The sequence below is a fragment of the Trichomycterus rosablanca genome, chromosome 14 (assembly GCF_030014385.1).
Source record: "Trichomycterus rosablanca isolate fTriRos1 chromosome 14, fTriRos1.hap1, whole genome shotgun sequence".
Taxonomy (NCBI): Eukaryota; Metazoa; Chordata; class Actinopteri; order Siluriformes; family Trichomycteridae; genus Trichomycterus; species Trichomycterus rosablanca.
This window is the reverse complement of record NC_086001.1, coordinates 36,488,705-36,508,279: the sequence shown is the minus strand read 5'-3', so window position 1 is coordinate 36,508,279 and position 19,575 is coordinate 36,488,705. Positions and strand designations below refer to the sequence as shown.

At 44.4% G+C, this 19,575-nt stretch overlaps 2 protein-coding genes across 6 annotated transcripts in view; both read left to right on the top strand.

The window, feature by feature from the left end:
• LOC134326632 (spectrin beta chain, non-erythrocytic 1-like) overlaps nucleotides 1–5,091 on the top strand; it is a 46,368-nt gene extending 41,277 nt beyond the window's left edge. For 4 of the 5 annotated variants that reach the window (XM_063008800.1, XM_063008798.1, XM_063008799.1 and 1 more), the window contains 3 exons: nucleotides 716–927; nucleotides 1,915–2,131; nucleotides 3,287–5,091. In XM_063008800.1, the coding sequence (XP_062864870.1) occupies nucleotides 716–927; nucleotides 1,915–2,131; nucleotides 3,287–3,457 (600 nt within the window). In that variant the 3' untranslated portion in view covers nucleotides 3,458–5,091. Of the gene's footprint in view, nucleotides 1–715; nucleotides 928–1,914; nucleotides 2,473–3,286 lie in introns of those variants that run through there. The other variant, XM_063008801.1, reaches the window with a different exon arrangement.
• Nucleotides 5,092–5,942: 851 nt separating this feature from the next.
• Nucleotides 5,943–18,924, top strand: wu:fc17b08 (treacle protein). Its single transcript, XM_063008757.1, has 7 exons — nucleotides 5,943–6,039; nucleotides 11,731–11,796; nucleotides 11,868–11,947; nucleotides 12,030–12,162; nucleotides 12,244–12,450; nucleotides 12,526–12,586; nucleotides 13,509–18,924. Exons 1-7 carry the CDS (start codon nucleotides 5,943–5,945, stop codon nucleotides 18,322–18,324), a joined length of 5,460 nt encoding a protein of 1,819 aa, XP_062864827.1. The 3' UTR covers nucleotides 18,325–18,924.
• The last annotated feature ends 651 nt before the right edge of the window (nucleotides 18,925–19,575 follow it).

The window sequence follows — 19,575 nt, the reverse complement described above, 5'->3', positions numbered from 1 at the left end:
AATAGGTTTTACTAATGACTTAAGATTCAGGAATCAAATAGGTTCTACAAATGAATCATGAATCTAAATAGTTTCTCCAAACAACTCATGAATCATATTTTTTACAAATGACTTATGATTCAGGAATCAAAATAGGCTCTACAAATGAGTCATGAATCAAAATACTTACTACAAATGACTTATGATTCAGGAATCAAATAGTTTCTGCAAACGACTCATGGATCTAGACAGTTTCTACAAATGAATCATGAATCAAAATAGTTTTCTACAAATGACTCGTGAATCGTGACTCGTGAATGGTACCCAGAGCAGCAGTGAGAAGATGAAGAAGAGTTTAGGGAAGATTCGTACCCCGATCGTCTCCACGAGGACGGCGTGTGGGACCGGCCCCGCCCCGGAGGCGCTCAGGATGGGGTAATGAGCCGCCGCTCTGGTGTGAGTGCGCTGATGCTTCTAACTCTGACTGAATCACTTTCTCCTCTGACGATCCCCAAATAATTTGGGCGGGAAAAGCAAAATTACAAATAAAAAAGTGCTTTTCCTGGTCTGGCTTTACTGGTGCTGCTGGTTTTACTGGTTCTGCTGGTTTTCTTTCCCTCTCACTGGTTTTGCAGTGCTGGTGTGTTCCTAATATTTTGCATGTTGGTGCTTTTAATCATTTCATTAAAGCTAAATGAAGCTGATAAGTCGTCGCTAAATGAACCTCTTCGTGTAGCAGGAGGACGCTGGAGGCGCCGACGCCGTTAACGGGGTGCCGGAACCCAGTCCAGGTTCGTCCCCAACGGCAGGGCGCAAGGGCGAGGCGGCGGCGGCGAGTCGAGCGGCTACGTTACCGAGCGAGGCCCGGGACGCGGCGGCGGCGGCTATGGAGGGATTCCTCAACCGCAAACATGAGTGGGAGGGGCACAACAAGAAAGCGTCCAACAGGTACCAACCAGTGGAATTTGTATGTTCTCCTCCCACAGTATTTGATACTAAACCTGAACTGGCCAAAAGAAAAAAGAAAAAAAAAGTAAATAAATAAATAAATAAATAAGTAAATAAATAAAGAAGATAAATAAAGAAAGAAAAAAGTAAATAAATAAATAAGTAAATAAATAAAGAAGATAAATAAAGAAAGAAAAAAGTAAATAAATAAATAAGTAAATAAATAAAGAAGATAAATAAAGAAAGAAAGAAAAAAGTAAATAAATGAAGATAAATAAATGAAAGAAAAAAGTAAATAAATAAATAAGTAAATAAATAAAGAAGATAAATAAAGAAAGAAAGAAAAAAGTAAATAAATGAAGATAAATAAATGAAAGAAAAAAGTAAATAAATAAATAAGTAAATAAATAAAGAAGATAAAGAAAGAAAGAAAAAAGTAAATAAATAGATAAATAAACAAATGAGTAAAGAAGTAAATAAATAAATAAAGGAAAGTAAATAAAAAGAAAGAAAGAAGTCAATAAATAAAAATAAAGAAAGTAAATAAATAAAGATAAAATACATGGTAAGTAAATATATAGAAAGAAGTAAATAAATTAAATAAAGGAGGAAATAAGTAAATAAAGGAATCGAGAAAAAAGTAAATTAAAAAAGAGTAAATAGGTAAATAAGTAAAGAAATCGAGTTCAAGAAAAAAAAGAATTGAATAAATTATTAAATATAGATAAAGACATAAATAAATTAATATAAATAAGTAATTAAATAAGTAAATATATATATAAAAAGAAAGAACAAAGTAAATAAATATTGTATTTGTGCTGTTGACTCTGTGCTGGCTCTATTTTTTCCAAATGCTGTTTTTTTCTTTCTTTTTTTGTACATTCTGAAACGTTTCTTGTAGGTTCTGGATATTATATAAATAAATAAATAAATAAATCATGTAATAAATAATAGATTTTTGTGTATTATTTACTCTCCTCGTTTTAGATCTTGGCACAACGTGTTCTGTGTGATTAAGAACCTGGAGTTGGGTTTCTACAAGGACAGTAAGAGCGCCGGTCAGGGCGTCCCGTACCACGGTCAGGTCCCTATCAGCCTGACGGACTCCGCCTGCGAGGTGGCTCTGGAATACAAGAAGAAGAAACATGTCTTTAAGTTCCGAGTCTCCGACGGAAACGAGTTTCTGTTCCAGGCCAAAGACGCCGTGAGTTTTAAACCGTCAGAGTAACACGGGAACGGGGCGTGTCTCAAATCTCACAATCTCAGGCAGTGATCAGAGAATGTAACCTGCCACTGTTGGGTCCCTGAGCGAGGCCCTTCACTCTCAGTTACTCAGTCTAGCAGAAGTAAATAAATAAATAAATACACAAAGAAATAAAGCAGTAAATAAGTAAATAAATACAAACCAAGAAAAACAAAGAATTAAATACTTAAATAAATATAAATAACTGAAATAATTAAAGAAATAATAAAATTAAAGAAATGACAATAATAATAAAGAAAGAAGTAAATACAAACCCTAAATAAATAAATGTAAAATAAAAAGAAAAGTAAATAAATGAAAGAAAGAATTAAATAAATATAATGCAATTAATAAAGAAATAAAGAACAAAGTAAATAATTAAATAAAAATAAAAAGAAAGAATTAAATAATAAATAAAGAATAAAATGAAAAGTAAATAAATTAATATAATTAAATTAATAAAGAAATAAAGAACGAAGTAAATAGTTAAATTTAAATAAAAAGCGAGAATAAAAAAATAAATATAAAGAAATAAGTACATGAAGAAATAAATAAACAAATATAAATAAAAAGTAATAAATAAATAAATACACAAAGAAATAAAGCAGTAAAGAAATAAAAGAAATAGTAAATAAGTAACTAAATACAAAACAAGAAAAAAGATTTAAATAAATAAATATAATAAAATTAATACAAAATAAAGAACAAAGTAAATAATTAAATATAAATAAAAAGAAAGAAAGAAGTAATTAAATAAATAAATATAAATAAATAAGTAAATAAATATAAATATTAAAAAACTAAATAAGTAAATACAAAAAGAAAGAATTAAATAAGTTATTAAATAATAGAGGAAAAAGTAAATGTATAAAGGAGTAAGTAAGTAAATAAATAAAACTAAGACAGAATTAAATAAATAAATATAAAGAAGTAAACAAATGAAAGAAAATGAAATAAAGAAATAAATAAAGAAGGGAGCCACCTCTGATGAAAAAGAAAACTCGTCTCGTCTCGTAGATCAGTAACAACAGCAGAAATCGGGGGGGGGGGGGGATACTTTTTCACAGCTCTGTATATATATAAGCTAAACGTGTTTGTGTCTCTGTGGCCCCTCAGGACGAGATGAACTCGTGGATCCAGGCGATCTCGTGTAAAACGCCCTCGGAGACCAGCGCCCTGTCCTCCCGCGCCCAGACCCTGCCCACCCCCAGCGGCACGGCCGAGTCCAGCCCGGGCAAACGGGAGAAGGACAAAGAGAAGCGCTTCAGCATTTTCAAGAAGAAGTAGAAGCTTCCTGCTAGTTTAGAACTTAGAGCTGAATTGGAACTCCTGCAGCAGAAGTTCATACTCCATGTCTGGCCTTGTTTTTTATTATTATTATTATTGTTTGATATTATTAGGACTCCTGGTGCTTTGAGCAGTCGTTTCTCTTCGTTTATGTTCAGTATTTCTGCTTCAGTCTGGTTAACGGTCGCTGGGTTCTTGGTGGGATCTCGTGTTTGTGAGGATCAGGCGATGGATGGATGTGGAACATGGTTGGTGGATCCAGTATAAGATGAATAGATGGTTTATAGGGTGGATGAATTTAGTATAGGATTATTGGATGAATGAACGTGTAGCCAACATATAATGAGGGGATGAAGGGGTAGATTTAGTATAGGAAGTGATCACGTGATGGATGGATGGATGGATGGATGGAGAATACGGTTGGTGGATCTAGTATATGTTGGCTGAATGGATTGATTAATAGATGGTTTATAGGGAAGATGAATCCAGTGTATATCGGATGTATGGTTGGATGCAGAATGGAGTAATGGAGTGATGAATGGAGAATGGATGGATGGTTGAATGAAGATTATGGTGGATGAATCCAGTATATATTGGATGGATGAATGGAGAGATAGAGTAATGGAGTAAAGGATGGATGGATGATTGAATGGATAGAGTGATGGTTGGGTTATTTGATGGTTGGATGCAGAATATGGTTGGTGGATCTAGTATAGGGTGGATGGATGGATGGATGGATTATTGGTTGGATGGATTGATGGATGGTTTATATGGAGGATAAATCCAGTATATATTGGATGGATGGATGGATGGATGGATAGATGGATGGAGTGATGGATGGATGGATGAAGCAGTGGAGTAATGGATGGAGTGATGGACTGATGAATCCAGTATATATTGGATGGATGGATGGATGGATGGATGGAGTGATGAATAGTTGGACATAGTAATGTATGGATGGAGTGATGGATGGATGGACGGATGGTTTATTAGGTGGATGAATCCAGTATATATTGGATGGATGGATGGAGTGATGGACTGATTGATGGATGGCTTATAGGGTGGATGAATCCAGTATATATTGGATGATTGGTTGAATAGAGTGATGGTTTAATGGATGGATGGTTGGATGATTGGATGGACAGAGTGATGGTTGGATGCAGGGTGGATGGATGAATTGATGGTTTATAAGGAGGATAAATCCAGTATATATTAGATGGATGATTGGACAGAGGTTTTGTGATGACTGTACTGATGGAGCGCAGCAGCTGTGGTGCTTTATTAGTGAATTTATTCATTTCTTACACTTTTCTTCTTGAAACTAATAGTTCAGGATGAAGTGAAAACGGTTGTGATTGGTGGAAACGTCGGTGACTTTCGGTGACAAATAGTTTTGTAATAATAACGTAATAAAGAGTTGTTGAGTTGTGTTTGGTACGTTTGCAGATGAAAGAGAAATATAGATATATAATATAGATGTTTTATTACTGATCGAAGGCGGCGGATTATGGGCTCGCTGGTCATGACGTCTGGACTCTCGGACCTGGTGTGGATGGATGTTCACCTTCTGTTGCCTTCTGTAGTCGACATGTCCTGTATCTGCACAATAAATACAAATGCTTTTCAAATCATAACAGCGCCATGTTTTTATTCTGTAACTTCATTTGTGGATGGATGGATGGATGGATGGATGGATGGTACAAGGTTAGTAGAGTGCTGCACAGCAAAATGTGTCCTGATGTTCAGCATATTAATAACTTCAATAGCTTTTAAAATATTCATCAAATTGCTCCAAAACAAGTTGTATTTCATCAAGTGTAACCCACATTACATACTACACCTCTTATACTGACACTTTTACCCGGTGGACTATTCTCAGTAAAAAGAAGATTAATTAGATAAAAAGATTAAAACTAAATTAATTCCAATGCAACGTTCCCACAACCAAAATGGAACGTTTGGGGAACGTTCTCAGAACGTCATTTTGTTAGCTGGGAAAAGTTATTCGCTTCATGCACTTTTTAGACGCTCCCTCAGTTTTTTATGCACGTTTACTATTAAAAGGGTTAAATAAAAATAAAAAAAGGGCCTTTTTTAATTGAATTGTATTGTTTTGTGTTCCTTGTTTAGTGTAGAGTCAGTTTATGCGGTTTTATTCATTTTCTGGATGTTTATTGATCAAAAACTGGACGAAAGAACCTCGAATGTCAAGGTTTTCTGAGGGAAATCATTTTAATACGTATTTTTATTCAAAGACAGTAAAATTAGGAGCCATATCAGCACCCTTATAAAGAGTTTAAAGCAAATATGTATATATAATTCTAATTATTAAATTAATCACAGATATATACGTCGACTGGTGTTTGTTTTTAGCACGATGCTAACGAAGGACGCTTCAGCTTGTGGGCGGCGTGCACGCGCGCGTGCGTCGTGACGTGTACATCGAGCGCGCGCGCTCCCCGTTAGCCCCTAGCTGCTGTAGAAGATGGCGAGTTCGTTCAGACGGCGGATCGGTTGCACCGAGAAACGCGCCGTTTGTCAAGAGACCGAGTCGTGGCTGGCCGTTCTCCTGCAGTGTGTGGGTGAGACCGATAAATGTGCTCCGGTCACCGCGGGTTTAGTCGCTTCATTTCGGTCATATCCGAGCGTGAACGGCCGCTCGGAGACGCTCATGCTAAATGCTAACGCGGCTACAAACCGTCAACAGCGGCTCGCGCGACGCCTTTTATCTAAATTTTATTTATTTAATTATTAATTTAAAGCTTAATTATGAAAGATATAAGAGGGATGATGTTAATGTGTTTGTTTTACCACAAAGGGTGTAAAAATAGTGAAGTTACGGTGCAGGAAGCTGCAGCTAAATCAGAAGCTAACCACATACAGGGAGCGATGAGGAACCGGGCGTGAGCGAGCACAGATCAGCTGGGTGCGCGTTCACGTGAACTGTAGTCAGTCGGTGTGTAGTGTTAAGTGTATAGTGTAGATTTTAGTGAGGGGTGGGTGTGTAGTGTTAGTGTAGAGTGTATAGTGTAGATTTTAGGGAGGGGTGTGTAGTGTTAGTGTAGAGTGTATAGTGTAGATTTTAGGGAGGGGTGGGTGTGTAGTGTTAGTGTAGAGTGTGTAGTGTAGATTTTAGGGAGGGGTGGGTGTGTAGTGTTAGTGTAGAGTGTATAGTGTAGATTTTAGGGAGGGGTGGGTGTGTAGTGTTAGTGTAGAGTGTATAGTGTAGATTTTAGGGAGGGGTGGGTGTGTAGTGTTAGTGTAGAGTGTATAGTGTAGATTTTAGGGAGGGGTGTGTAGTGTTAGTGTAGAGTGTATAGTGTAGATTTTAGGGAGGGAGGGGTGTGTAGTGTTAGTGTAGAGTGTATAGTGTAGATTTTAGGGAGGGGTGGGTGTGTAGTGTTAGTGTAGAGTGTATAGTGTAGATTTTAGGGAGGGGTGGGTGTGTAGTGTTAGTGTAGAGTGTATAGTGTAGATTTTAGGGAGGGGTGTGTAGTGTTAGTGTAGAGTGTATAGTGTAGATTTTAGGGAGGGAGGGGTGTGTAGTGTTAGTGTAGAGTGTATAGTGTAGATTTTAGGGAGGGGTGGGTGTGTAGTGTTAGTGTAGAGTGTATAGTGTAGATTTTAGGGAGGGGTGGGTGTGTAGTGTTAGTGTAGAGTGTATAGTGTAGATTTTAGGGAGGGGTGTGTAGTGTTAGTGTAGAGTGTATAGTGTAGATTTTAGGGAGGGAGGGGTGGGTGTGGTGTAGAGTGTATAGTGTAGATTTTAGGGAGGGGTGGGTGTGTAGTGTTAGTGTAGAGTGTATAGTGTAGATTTTAGGGAGGGAGGGGTGGGTGTGGTGTAGAGTGTATAGTGTAGATTTTAGGGAGGGGTGTGTAGTGTTAGTGTAGAGTGTATAGTGTAGATTTTAGGGAGGGAGGGGTGGGTGTGGTGTAGAGTGTATAGTGTAGATTTTAGGGAGGGGTGGGTGTGTAGTGTTAGTGTAGAGTGTATAGTGTAGATTTTAGGGAGGGGTGGGTGTGTAGTGTTAGTGTAGAGTGTATAGTGTAGATTTTAGGGAGGGGTGTGTAGTGTTAGTGTAGAGTGTATAGTGTAGATTTTAGGGAGGGGTGGGTGTGTAGTGTTAGTGTAGAGTGTATAGTGTAGATTTTAGGGAGGGAGGGGTGGGTGTGGTGTAGAGTGTATAGTGTAGATTTTAGGGAGGGGTGTGTAGTGTTAGTGTAGAGTGTATAGTGTAGATTTTAGGGAGGGGTGTGTAGTGTTAGTGTAGAGTGTATAGTGTAGATTTTAGGGAGGGGTGTGTAGTGTTAGTGTAGAGTGTATAGTGTAGATTTTAGGGAGGGAGGGGTGGGTGTGTAGTGTTAGTGTAGAGTGTATAGTGTAGATTTTAGGGAGGGAGGGGTGTGTAGTGTTAGTGTAGAGTGTATAGTGTAGATTTTAGGGAGGGAGGGGTGTGTAGTGTTAGTGTAGAGTGTATAGTGTAGATTTTAGGGAGGGGTGGGTGTGTAGTGTTAGTGTAGAGTGTATAGTGTAGATTTTAGGGAGGGGTGGGTGTGTAGTGTTAGTGTAGAGTGTATAGTGTAGATTTTAGGGAGGGGTGTGTAGTGTTAGTGTAGAGTGTATAGTGTAGATTTTAGGTAGGGGTGTGTAGTGTTAGTGTAGAGTGTATAGTGTAGATTTTAGGGAGGGGTGTGTAGTGTTAGTGTAGAGTGTATAGTGTAGATTTTAGGGAGTGGTGGGTGTGTAGTGTTAGTGTAGAGTGTATAGTGTAGATTTTAGGGAGGGGTGGGTGTGTAGTGTTAGTGTAGAGTGTATAGTGTAGATTTTAGGGAGGGAGGGGTGTGTAGTGTTAGTGTAGAGTGTATAGTGTAGATTTTAGGGAGGGGGTGTGGTGTTAGTGTAGAGTGTATAGTGTAGATTTTAGGGAGGGGTGGGTGTGTAGTGTTAGTGTAGAGTGTATAGTGTAGATTTTAGGGAGGGGTGGGTGTGTAGTGTTAGTGTAGAGTGTATAGTGTAGATTTTAGGGAGGGGTGGGTGTGTAGTGTTAGTGTAGCGTGTATAGTGTAGATTTTAGGGAGGGGTGGGTGTGTAGTGTTAGTGTAGAGTGTGTAGTGTAGATTTTAGGGAGGGGTGTGTAGTGTTAGTGTGGAGTGTATAGTGTAGATTTTAGGGAGGGGTGGGTGTGTAGTATTAGTGTAGAGTGTATAGTGTAGATTTTAGGGAGGGGTGTTAGTGTAGAGTGTATAGTGTAGATTTTAGGGAGGGAGGGGTGTGTAGTGTTAGTGTAGAGTGTATAGTGTAGATTTTAGGGAGGGGTGGGTGTGTAGTGTTAGTGTAGAGTGTATAGTGTAGACTTAGGGAGGGAGGGGTGTGTAGTGTTAGTGTAGAGTGTGTAGTGTAGATTTTAGGGTGTGTAGTGTTAGTGTAGAGTGTGTAGTGTAGATTTTAGGGAGGGAGAGGTGTGTAGTGTTAGTGTAGAGTGTATAGTGTAGATTTTAGGGAGGGGTGGGTGTGTAGTGTTAGTGTAGAGTGTATAGTGTAGATTTTAGGGAGGTGTGTGTAGTGTTAGTGTAGAGTGTATAGTGTAGATTTTAGGGAGGGAGGGGTGTGTAGTGTTAGTGTAGAGTGTATAGTGTAGATTTTAGGGAGGGGTGGGTGTGTAGTGTAGAGTGTATAGTGTAGATTTTAGGGAGGGGTTGGTGTGTAGTGTTAGTGTAGAGTGTATAGTGTAGATTTTAGGGAGGGAGGGGTGTGTAGTGTTAGTGTAGAGTGTATAGTGTAGATTTTATGGAGGGGTGGGTGTGTAGTGTTAGTGTAGAGTGTATAGTGTAGATTTTAGGGAGGGAGGGGTGTGTAGTGTTAGTGTAGAGTGTATAGTGTAGATTTTAGGGAGGGAGGGGTGTGTAGTGTTAGTGTAGAGTGTATAGTGTAGATTTTAGGGAGGGGTGGGTGTGTAGTGTTAGTGTAGAGTGTATAGTGTAGATTTTAGGGAGGGGTGGGTGTGTAGTGTTAGTGTAGAGTGTATAGTGTAGATTTTAGGGAGGGGTGGGTGTGTAGTGTAGAGTGTATAGTGTAGATTTTAGGGAGGGGTGGGTGTGTAGTGTTAGTGTAGAGTGTATAGTGTAGATTTTAGGGAGGGAGGGGTGGGTGTGTAGTGTTAGTGTAGAGTGTATAGTGTAGATTTTATGGAGGGGTGGGTGTGTAGTGTTAGTGTAGAGTGTATAGTGTAGATTTTAGGGAGGGAGGGGTGGGTGTGTAGTGTTAGTGTAGAGTGTATAGTGTAGATTTTAGGGAGGGAGGGGTGTGTAGTGTTAGTGTAGAGTGTATAGTGTAGATTTTAGGGAGGGAGGGGTGTGTAGTGTTAGTGTAGAGTGTATAGTGTAGATTTTAGGGAGGGGTGGGTGTGTAGTGTTAGTGTAGAGTGTATAGTGTAGATTTTAGGGAGGGGTGGGTGTGTAGTGTTAGTGTAGAGTGTATAGTGTAGATTTTAGGGAGGGAGGGGTGGGTGTGGTGTAGAGTGTATAGTGTAGATTTTAGGGAGGGAGGGGTGGGTGTGGTGTAGAGTGTATAGTGTAGATTTTAGGGAGGGGTGGGTGTGTAGTGTTAGTGTAGAGTGTATAGTGTAGATTTTAGGGAGGGAGGGGTGTGTAGTGTTAGTGTAGAGTGTATAGTGTAGATTTTAGGGAGGGGTGTGTAGTGTTAGTGTAGAGTGTATAGTGTAGATTTTAGGGAGGGGTGGGTGTGTAGTGTTAGTGTAGAGTGTATAGTGTAGATTTTAGGGAGGGGTGGGTGTGTAGTGTTAGTGTAGAGTGTATAGTGTAGATTTTAGGGAGGGAGGGAGGGGTGTGTAGTGTTAGTGTAGAGTGTATAGTGTAGATTTTAGGGAGGGGTGGGTGTGTAGTGTTAGTGTAGAGTGTATAGTGTAGATTTTAGGGAGGGAGGGGTGGGTGTGGTGTAGAGTGTATAGTGTAGATTTTAGGGAGGGGTGGGTGTGTAGTGTTAGTGTAGAGTGTATAGTGTAGATTTTAGGGAGGGAGGGGTGTGTAGTGTTAGTGTAGAGTGTATAGTGTAGATTTTAGGGAGGGAGGGGTGTGTAGTGTTAGTGTAGAGTGTATAGTGTAGATTTTAGGGAGGGGTGGGTGTGTAGTGTTAGTGTAGAGTGTATAGTGTAGATTTTAGGGAGGGGTGGGTGTGTAGTGTTAGTGTAGAGTGTATAGTGTAGATTTTAGGGAGGGAGGGGTGGGTGTGGTGTAGAGTGTATAGTGTAGATTTTAGGGAGGGGTGGGTGTGTAGTGTTAGTGTAGAGTGTATAGTGTAGATTTTAGGGAGGGAGGGGTGTGTAGTGTTAGTGTAGAGTGTATAGTGTATATTTTAGGGAGGGGTGGGTGTGTAGTGTTAGTGTAGAGTGTATAGTGTATATTTTAGGGAGGGGTGGGTGTGTAGTGTTAGTGTAGAGTGTATAGTGTATATTTTAGGGAGGGGTGGGTGTGTAGTGTTAGTGTAGAGTGTATAGTGTAGATTTTAGGGAGGGGTGGGTGTGTAGTGTAGAGTGTATAGTGTAGATTTTAGGGAGGGAGGGGTGTGTAGTGTTAGTGTAGAGTGTATAGTGTAGATTTTAGGGAGGGGTGGGTGTGTAGTGTTAGTGTAGAGTGTATAGTGTAGATTTTAGGGAGGGGTGGGTGTGTAGTGTTAGTGTAGAGTGTGTAGTGTAGATTTTAGGGAGGGGTGTGTAGTGTTAGTGTAGAGTGTATAGTGTAGATTTTAGGGAGGGGTGGGTGTGTAGTGTTAGTGTAGAGTGTATAGTGTAGATTTTAGGGAGGGGTGTGTAGTGTTAGTGTAGAGTGTATAGTGTAGATTTTAGGGAGGGAGGGGTGTGTAGTGTTAGTGTAGAGTGTATAGTGTAGATTTTAGGGAGGGGTGGGTGTGTAGTGTTAGTGTAGAGTGTATAGTGTAGATTTTAGGGAGGGAGGGGTGTGTAGTGTTAGTGTAGAGTGTATAGTGTAGATTTTAGGGAGGGGTGTGTAGTGTTAGTGTAGAGTGTATAGTGTAGATTTTAGGGAGGGGTGGGTGTGTAGTGTTAGTGTAGAGTGTATAGTGTAGATTTTAGGGAGGGAGGGGTGTGTAGTGCTAGTGTAGAGTGTATAGTGTAGATTTTAGGAAGGGGTGGGTGTGTAGTGTTAGTGTAGAGTGTATTGTGTAGATTTTAGGGAGGGGGTGGATGTGGGTGTGTGTTAATCGGTAGGATCTGGGTTCACGTCTCATTTCTCTGCAGGTATTAAGAAGCTTCTGGATTTAATAAATGGGACGGGACTCGTTTCAGACCTCCAGCTCTTCAAAGGTAAATTTTCGGCTCTATTTCCCTTCACGTCCACCAGGTGGCGCCGCTAACCGCTCCCGTCGCGTCCACAGATCTCAAGCCCGCGCGTCCGTCCGGCTGGGCGTTCGACGACGGCTGCTTCTTCTGCCGCGCCCGGCGAGACAAAGTGAAGGTAGGAGAGGTCGCGACCTGGTAAAAAAAATCAGCAGGTTCTCGGTTCCAAGCCCTTCACCTCTCTTGTCCGCCCCGCGCAGGAACACGTGGCCGCCCTCAACAAGAAGATCGTGGACAGCGGAGGCAAGCCGCTACTCGGCAGAGATCACAGCAACGTCGCCCGGCTCGAGGGCCAGATCGAAGACTTCCTGGATTCGGTGGTGCACCGGACGGGTAAGCCCAGCGTGGGATTCGAACCCGCGGTATTCAGGCAGCCGCAGTGTGTACGTAATTATGTGCACGTATGTTTTGCAGAGTACAAACCCAGGATCCCCGACCCCCACATCCCGCTAGTGGCGCGCGATGTCCTGCAGCTGATAATCCGCCACTTCCTGATGCGCCTCGCCGCCCCCGCCTCCGCGTCCGACCAGAACCCCGTCCTCAGTAAGCTCCTCATGCCGGACCAGGACGCCCCCCTGGACCTCTCGGTCAGGAAGGTCAAATCGGAGACCAGAGAGCAGGGTATGATGGGTACTGTACTATGCTTGCGTTCCTATGGTAGCGGTTCCCTAACCAGCACCGTGGTTTCCGTTTCAGACCGCGTTCTGGACCTTTCCGTCAAGAAGAACCGGAACCAGGAACCGGAGCCGCTCAGGAGGTGAGTTCGGTGTCGATCGAGTAATTACCCCCTTTAACTCAGGTTGAAGTCTGTCAGGAATGGGTTACCAGGGCGTCGCCAAGGCTCTAGGACCACAGCGAACCACGGCGAGAGCCAGAATCAACAGACTGTAGTGACCCTCCCCAAAACCAGAGTAGAGGGCAGGAGCCGAAGTAAAGCGGGGCAGAGCGGAACAAAATTCCTCCACAGTGAGGGGGGTGGGGTAGCCGAAGTAAAGCGATTCTGCAGGGTAGAGCGGAACAAAATTCCTCGACGGGGGTGGAGGGGTAGCCCAAGTAAAGCGATTCTGCAGGGTAGAGCGGAACGAAATTCCTCCACATTCATGTGTGTGGGGTAGCCGAAGTACAGGGATTCTGCAGGGTAGAGCGGAACAAAATTTCTCCACAGTGATGTGGGGTAGCTGAAGTATAGGGATTCTGCAGGGTAGAGCGGAACACAATTCCTCCACAGTGACTGGGGTAGCCGAAATAAAGGGAATTCTGCAGGGTAGAGCGGAACAAAATTCCTCCACATTCATGTGGGGGGGGGGGGGGGGGGTAGCCGAAGTAAAGCGATTCTGCAGGGTAGGGCGGAACACAATTTTTTCACAGTGATGTGGGGTAGCCGAAGTAAAGGGATTCTGCAGGGTAGACTGGAACACAATTCCTCCACAGTGATGTGGGGTAGCCGAAGTAAAGCGATTCTGCAGGGTAGAGCATTCAAAAATTCCTCCACAGTGACGTGGGGGTGGTAGCCGAAGTACAGCGATTCTGCAGGGTAGAGTGTTCAAAAATTCCTCCACAGCGACGTAAGGACTCACCCAAAGGTGGAAGAACCGCTAATTAGGTTCAGGGGGGTGATTACTTTTTCACAGCACTGACCAATCGGTGATCTTGTCGTTAACACCCGGCTGTCGTTTCAGGGACAGTTTGGAGCCAGACTCCGCTAACGACCTGCACCCGGTCGCCACCCTGGAAGACTTGATGGCTAAGCTGTGTTCCCACCACCAGCGCCAGATTGTCGACGCCTTCACGTTCCTGGAGACCGAAATTAAGGCGGCGTCTTCCTCGGGCAAAGTTCAGGACGCCCTAACGTCAGGCCGCGAACCCAAAACGGAGAGGAAAGGACCCGGGCCGGCGGCGGCCCCGTCGGTTGCGATAAACGAGAGCAAAGTTAGCAAAATAGAACCCGTTTCGGTCGCGGAGACGTCCTCAGAAAGTGAGGGTCCGTCGCTCGCGTCAGTCGGGACCGAGCCGGAACCCGAACCCTTCACGGCTCCCGGGGAGGAACCTGCCGAACCGAAATGTCCCACTCTTCGTATCGTGAAGAATAGAAACTCTGGCAACCTCGAAGCCAAGAAGGTTCCGGAGGTGAATCCGGACACTGTCACTTTAGAGCAGGGTACACATACTTCTGACACACACTTGCACACCAGTAGCGTAGAGCATGCTACCGTCGAGCCGTCTTCTACCTCTACGGGGCATGGCGCCCTCGATCCCAAAAGTTGCCGAAATATCGACAGCACTGACGCGGTGAAAAGGCTCCCGGACGAAACGTCACCGAATTCCACAAAAACGGCCAGAAAGAGCATCAAGGGCTCGCGGTGTCGGCCGAGAGACCCCCCGCCGTGCCGCGCCCTGAACGACCCGGACGTCATCTACGACATCGTGTACGTCGCCAAGCCCATCACCGAGTGCGAGCTGGAATCGCAGAGGCGCATGAATCCCAGGAGGAACGCGAGAAAGAGCACGAGGGGGCACCGCTACGTCGGGGACTACTTGGAGGTCAAGACGGTCCGGACCCTGTCTCGCGGGTCCGTCGGGGGTAGCGGGAACTGTCCGGTCCGCATGCCGGAGATCACCACGTCGGTCACGCCGAAGCAGGCCCTGGCCAAACCCGACGGCGTCCCCGGCGTGGACGCGCTGCACGCCGGGGACTGCATGGAGACCGTCGGGCCTCTGGATCAAGCCGCGGACACGGAGACGCCCGGGGACGTGGTGGCGATTACCGACGAGGAGATGATCGTGGAACCCAGTCAGACGGGGCAGTGTGAGGCATCGGCGCAACAGGACTTGACAGAAATACACACTGCAAGTACCCCCGAGAATGTAGAATTAGCGACCCTAAACACGGAGACAAGGGGCTCGCCTGGTGCACAAGGAGAGAATATCGTCATCAGTCGAAGTAGCAACTGTGACTCCAAACCCGAACCCCAAAAACAGACCGAGCGTCTGAAAGTGCAGGTACCGGAACTCACGGTTGGTCGCTTACCACACTCGCGAGTACCTTGCGGATCTGAAACAAACACCAGTTCAGGGCCGTGTACCGAACTAACTCAAGGTAGCGTTCTCGCGTCAGGTAGTTCTGACGAGGGTAGGGGCGGAGCTTCAGACGGAGGCGAACAAGGTCAAACCGAACTTGACGACCTTCAGTCGGAAAGTCCTTCCCATTCTAAACCCTCGCCAACCTCTTCAGAAAGCAACAGTGTTCATAAAAACTCGCCCTCTCCGGAAGACGACCGTATTTCAGGTGCTACCGAAGATCCCGAACTTGGGAAAGCGCGCCTACCTTCGCCGGTCCCTCAAGTGGATGCGGTGGAGGAAGAGGTGCCCTCGAGACTAGAGGTCTTAGACTTTGCACCAGCAGACGATGAGCTCCAAGGGCGGAGCAGGTCTCCCCTCCAGAAGTCCCCGAAAGCTTCTGAAATAAAGTCCGTCAGAGACAGGAGTACCTCTGAGCGGATGCTCTTGAGGAACAGGGGTACCACCTCTGCCGATCAGCCTGTCGAAGGAGAGCCTTGTAGTTCCACCACCGAGGATGTAATTGAGTCGCTTGAAGGAACTCTCGAACCCACCGTGGGTCAGCCTAACGATGGAGATTCGTGCAGCTCCCCCGCTGCATGCCCCGTCGAGAGGCCAGAGCGAATGCCCTTGAGAAGCAGGAACGCCAACACCGTTAAGCAGCCTAGCGTTAGTGATTCAGGCAGTCCCATAAATGCAACTCCTGTCAAGATGCAAGAACGTTTGCCGCTGAGAAGCGGGAGTAGCGCCGCAGTCGAGCAGCCCAGCGTCGCGCAGCCTTGCAGTCCCCTTACATCAAGCCCTCTCGAGCGGCCAGAACGAATGCCCTTGAGGAGCAGGAATAGCACCGCTCTCGACCAGTCAAGTTTTGGAGATTCCGCCACTCCTCAGAGGCCAGAACGGATGCCGCTAAGAAGCAGAAATAGCGCCGCTGCGGACCATCCAAGTGCTGTTGGAGCAAGCCTTCCTGAGAGGCCACAACGTATGCCGTTAAGAAGCAGGAATAGCGCCGCTGTCGATCAGTCCAGCGTTGAGGGTTCTCCCGAGAGGCCAGAACGAATGCCCTTGAGAAGCAGAAGTACCACCAGTGCTGACCATCCAAGTGTTGAGCAGTCTTGCAGTTCCCCTTCTGACAGGCCAGAGCAAATGCCGATGAAGAGCAGGAGTAGCACCGCAGCCGATCAGTCTAGCATTGGGGGTTCTTGCAGTTCCCTTACAGCTAGTTCTCCTGAGAGGCCGGAACGAATGCCCTTGAGAAGCAGAAGTACCACCAATGCTGACCAAGCAAGTGTTGGGCAGTTTTGTAGTTCCCCTTCAGCAAGCCCTGCTAAGAGTTCAGAGCAAATGCCGACGAGAAGCACCGCAGTCGTTGGGGGTTCTTGCAGTTCCCTTGCAGCCAGTTCTCCCGAGAGGCCAGAACAAATGTCCTTGAGAAGCAGAAGTACCACCCCTGCTGACCGACCAAGTGTTGAGCAGTCTTGCAGTTCCCCTTCTGAGAGGCCAGAGCAAATGCAGATGAAGAGCAGGAGTAGCACCGCAGTCGATCCGTCTAGTGTTGGGGATTCTTGTAATTCCATTCCAGCAAGCCCTGCTGAGAAGCCAGAACGAATGCCCTTGAGAAGCAGGAGTAACATCATTGCTGATCAGACTAGTTCTGGAGACGTTAGCGGTTCCTCCACTGCAAGCCCCGTTGAAAAATCGGAGCCGACGCCGGTAAAAAGCAGGAATAGCTCTACTGTCGATCAGCCAACCAGTCCTGTTGAGAGGCAAGAACGAATGACTCTTAGAGGCAGAATTAGCACCGCTGCAGATCAGTCGAACGTTGGAGGTTCTTGCAGCTCTTCTGTTGCAAGCACTGTTGAGATTCCTGAAAGCAAGGACCAACCTGTTGATGAGTCCCCTAATCCAGACCCCTCGAAAAGGCCAGGAAGGACACCCTTGAGAACCAGGCATGACCATTGCGCAGAACAGACTACTAGCAAAGATTCCCCTCATACAAAGCCGTTAGAGGTTGTAGCCCACATGCCTTTAAGAAGCAGCGGCCATCGGGTCATTGAGGAGTCTTCTGTCGGAATAAAGGACGCAGACGATGCGAGGAGTAAACTAGAGATCGCTAAACACATGCCTCTGAGAAGTGAAAGCGAATCACCTGTTAGAAGCGGCCCGGAGAGCCCTGGACGTATGTCTCTGAGGAGCAAGAATTCTTCCGAAAAGCTAGCTTGTTTACCGACGCCTCCAAAGTGCAAAAAACTTCCTCAGAGAATTCAAAGGACGCCTAAAAAGTCTCTGCTTCACTTGTTCCAGGAGTCGGAACAGATCCCTGAAGGTAGCAACTCCAACGTCAGGAGCGAGGCTAGGAGTTTTAAGCAGCACCCTTTTACGTTATTTAACCTTCCACTTAGCAAACCCGAAACCGCTAGTCCATGCAAGTTTTTGAAGGCTTTAAATGGGGAAGCCAACCAACGTTTGATTCTAGATTTAAATTCCAAATTTGAGAAGATGCAAAAAGGCTGGGTCCAGATGGACAAGGAGGGTCAGCCGGCACCGAAACCGAAAAACAAGGCAGACCGGCTAAAAGAGATATGGAAGAGCAAACGAAGGGTCAAAAAACCCCGGACTCTGGAGCAGCACCGAATTTCTCCTGTGCAGATGTTATTCATGAAGTCTTTCGACCTTCCGAGCATCTGTCAGTGGTTCCTTCAGGCCACCGAAACCAAGTCGCTCGTCATCGTTAAAAAGGTGAACACCAGGCTCCCGTCCGAAACGCACCTGGGTTTCCCGACTTACGCGTCGGAGTCCTCCGGGGTCTTCCCCAGCCTGCAGGCGGAGCGCCTGAAAAAACACCTGAAGAAGTTCGCCATTGCGTCTCCCGTCAGGAGCAACCCTAAGAACAAGAGGCTGATTGCTAAAGTTCTAGCCAAGGGCGCGGCCAAACTCAAGGACAAACAAGAGAAACGACCGGCCGCACGGATCTCGTCCAAGCCCCAGAGTTCGAGATGCGCGGCGCAGGCGGCGCCTCACGACGGCCACGGCAAGGTCAACCCGGCCAGCGCTCGGATCCTGAGGAAGTACTCCAACATGCGCGAGAAGAGGCAAGTGCAGCGAGTCGCTCTGAAGAAGAAACAAACGCCCAGAAGCAACAAGAAGTCCGACCTCGTCAAGAAGACGAAACCGTCCGGTAAGAAACCGAAAGAGACGAAAGACGTCTCGAGAGAGTCGGGCGAACCCAAAACCTCCAGGAAAAGGAAGTCGCCCGAGAGCTCGGCGCAGAGTCCGGCGAGGAAAAGAGACAAAACCAGAGCGCCGGACGTCGACGCCAAGCCTCCGTCGTCCGAAGATCAGGTCCAGACCAGGTCTCGGAGAAAGTTAGGAGCCAGGGTGCCGAGAGCGCCCAAGAACCGAGGCTTTATATCGAAGCGATTAAGGACGTCGAAGTAGCGATGACGATCTTCCCAGCGTACGTTTTTCTAGTATTATTAGCGCCGTCCTACAGCGCCATCCTGTGCTGCTTTGTAATGTGCCTTAAGCAATTAGCCGCCGCTTCTTCGCGCGAGGACGGTCTCCATTCCAGAGCATTAAATTTAATCTTGTTTTTTGTAGCTGTCAGCGATCAGGTCGAGGACTCGCTACGTTACGTAGGAATACTATTTGATTGACGTGAATCGACGTTAGAAGCTAAAGACTATGCACGCCTCGGCTACGTGAATCGACTGTGAAAACGCGACTGTGACTGAATAACCGAAGAACGACTCCAGCGTTACGAATCTCGCTCGTACATCGGAACCATTTGAATTTTTTTTTTTTAATTATTATTATTATTGATTCTTTCGCCTTCGTTTTCTTGTAAATGCTGATGAATATTTAATGCTAGCGTCGTTAAAATTAAATTTATTCGCCAGATAACGAACTTTGACATTTTACTCTTACTGATATTTATAGTTTTTCTTGTTTTTGTTTTTTTTGTTTTGTATATTTGAAAAAAAATGCAGATTTATTTGTGTAACGTTTCAAACTGCTATAAAGTATTTAAATGAAAAACTCGTCTCCTTTCTTTGGGTCTTGACAAACATTGTTTATTGCTAGCCACGCCTTTTAGTCTAACTCTAATGATAAACCTCAAATCTAACCTCTATTCTGATGATGGAATAGACGTGAATCCCCACAGACACACTCCAAAACCCTGTCAAACATTGGTAAGAAAACGTTTTAAAAAAATTTTTTATTTTATTATATATATATTTTTTGAAATCATTGGGTTTATTCTTTTTTATATATACATGAAGCGCCTGATTTAATCTCGACTGTAGCCCACTTCAAAATTCCAAAATCTAATGTTTAATAATAACAAAAGAATAAAATCGAATAATATTAATTATAATAAAGAATAGTCGATTATCTGAGTTATTTTAAAGCCCTAATTAAACCTAAAAAGTAAATTAAATAGACTTTCACATTCATCATTTGCCAAACGTTTTTTAAATGTATTTATTTATTTTATTATTTAATTAAGGATTAAAAATATAATATAAAAAAATGTATATAAAATATATACTTAAATTTTTTTTTTAATATAAAGCACCTGATAAGAAAATATTTTTAAAATTTTTTATTCATTATGATTTTTTTTCATTGGTAGAAGTTTCATATCAAAATAAAAATATAAAGCTTAATAACAGTAATTCTCATAAA

Bases quoted from the DNA above. Each gene is read 5' to 3' on its own strand.
- wu:fc17b08 (XM_063008757.1), top strand. From the start codon at position 5,943: ATGGCGAGTTCGTTCAGACGGCGGATCGGTTGCACCGAGAAACGCGCC. The intron at 12,451-12,525 runs GTATGATGGGTA...TTTCCGTTTCAG, and splicing joins ATCGGAGACCAGAGAGCAGG to ACCGCGTTCTGGACCTTTCC. The intron at 12,587-13,508 runs GTGAGTTCGGTG...CTGTCGTTTCAG, and splicing joins GAACCGGAGCCGCTCAGGAG to GGACAGTTTGGAGCCAGACT.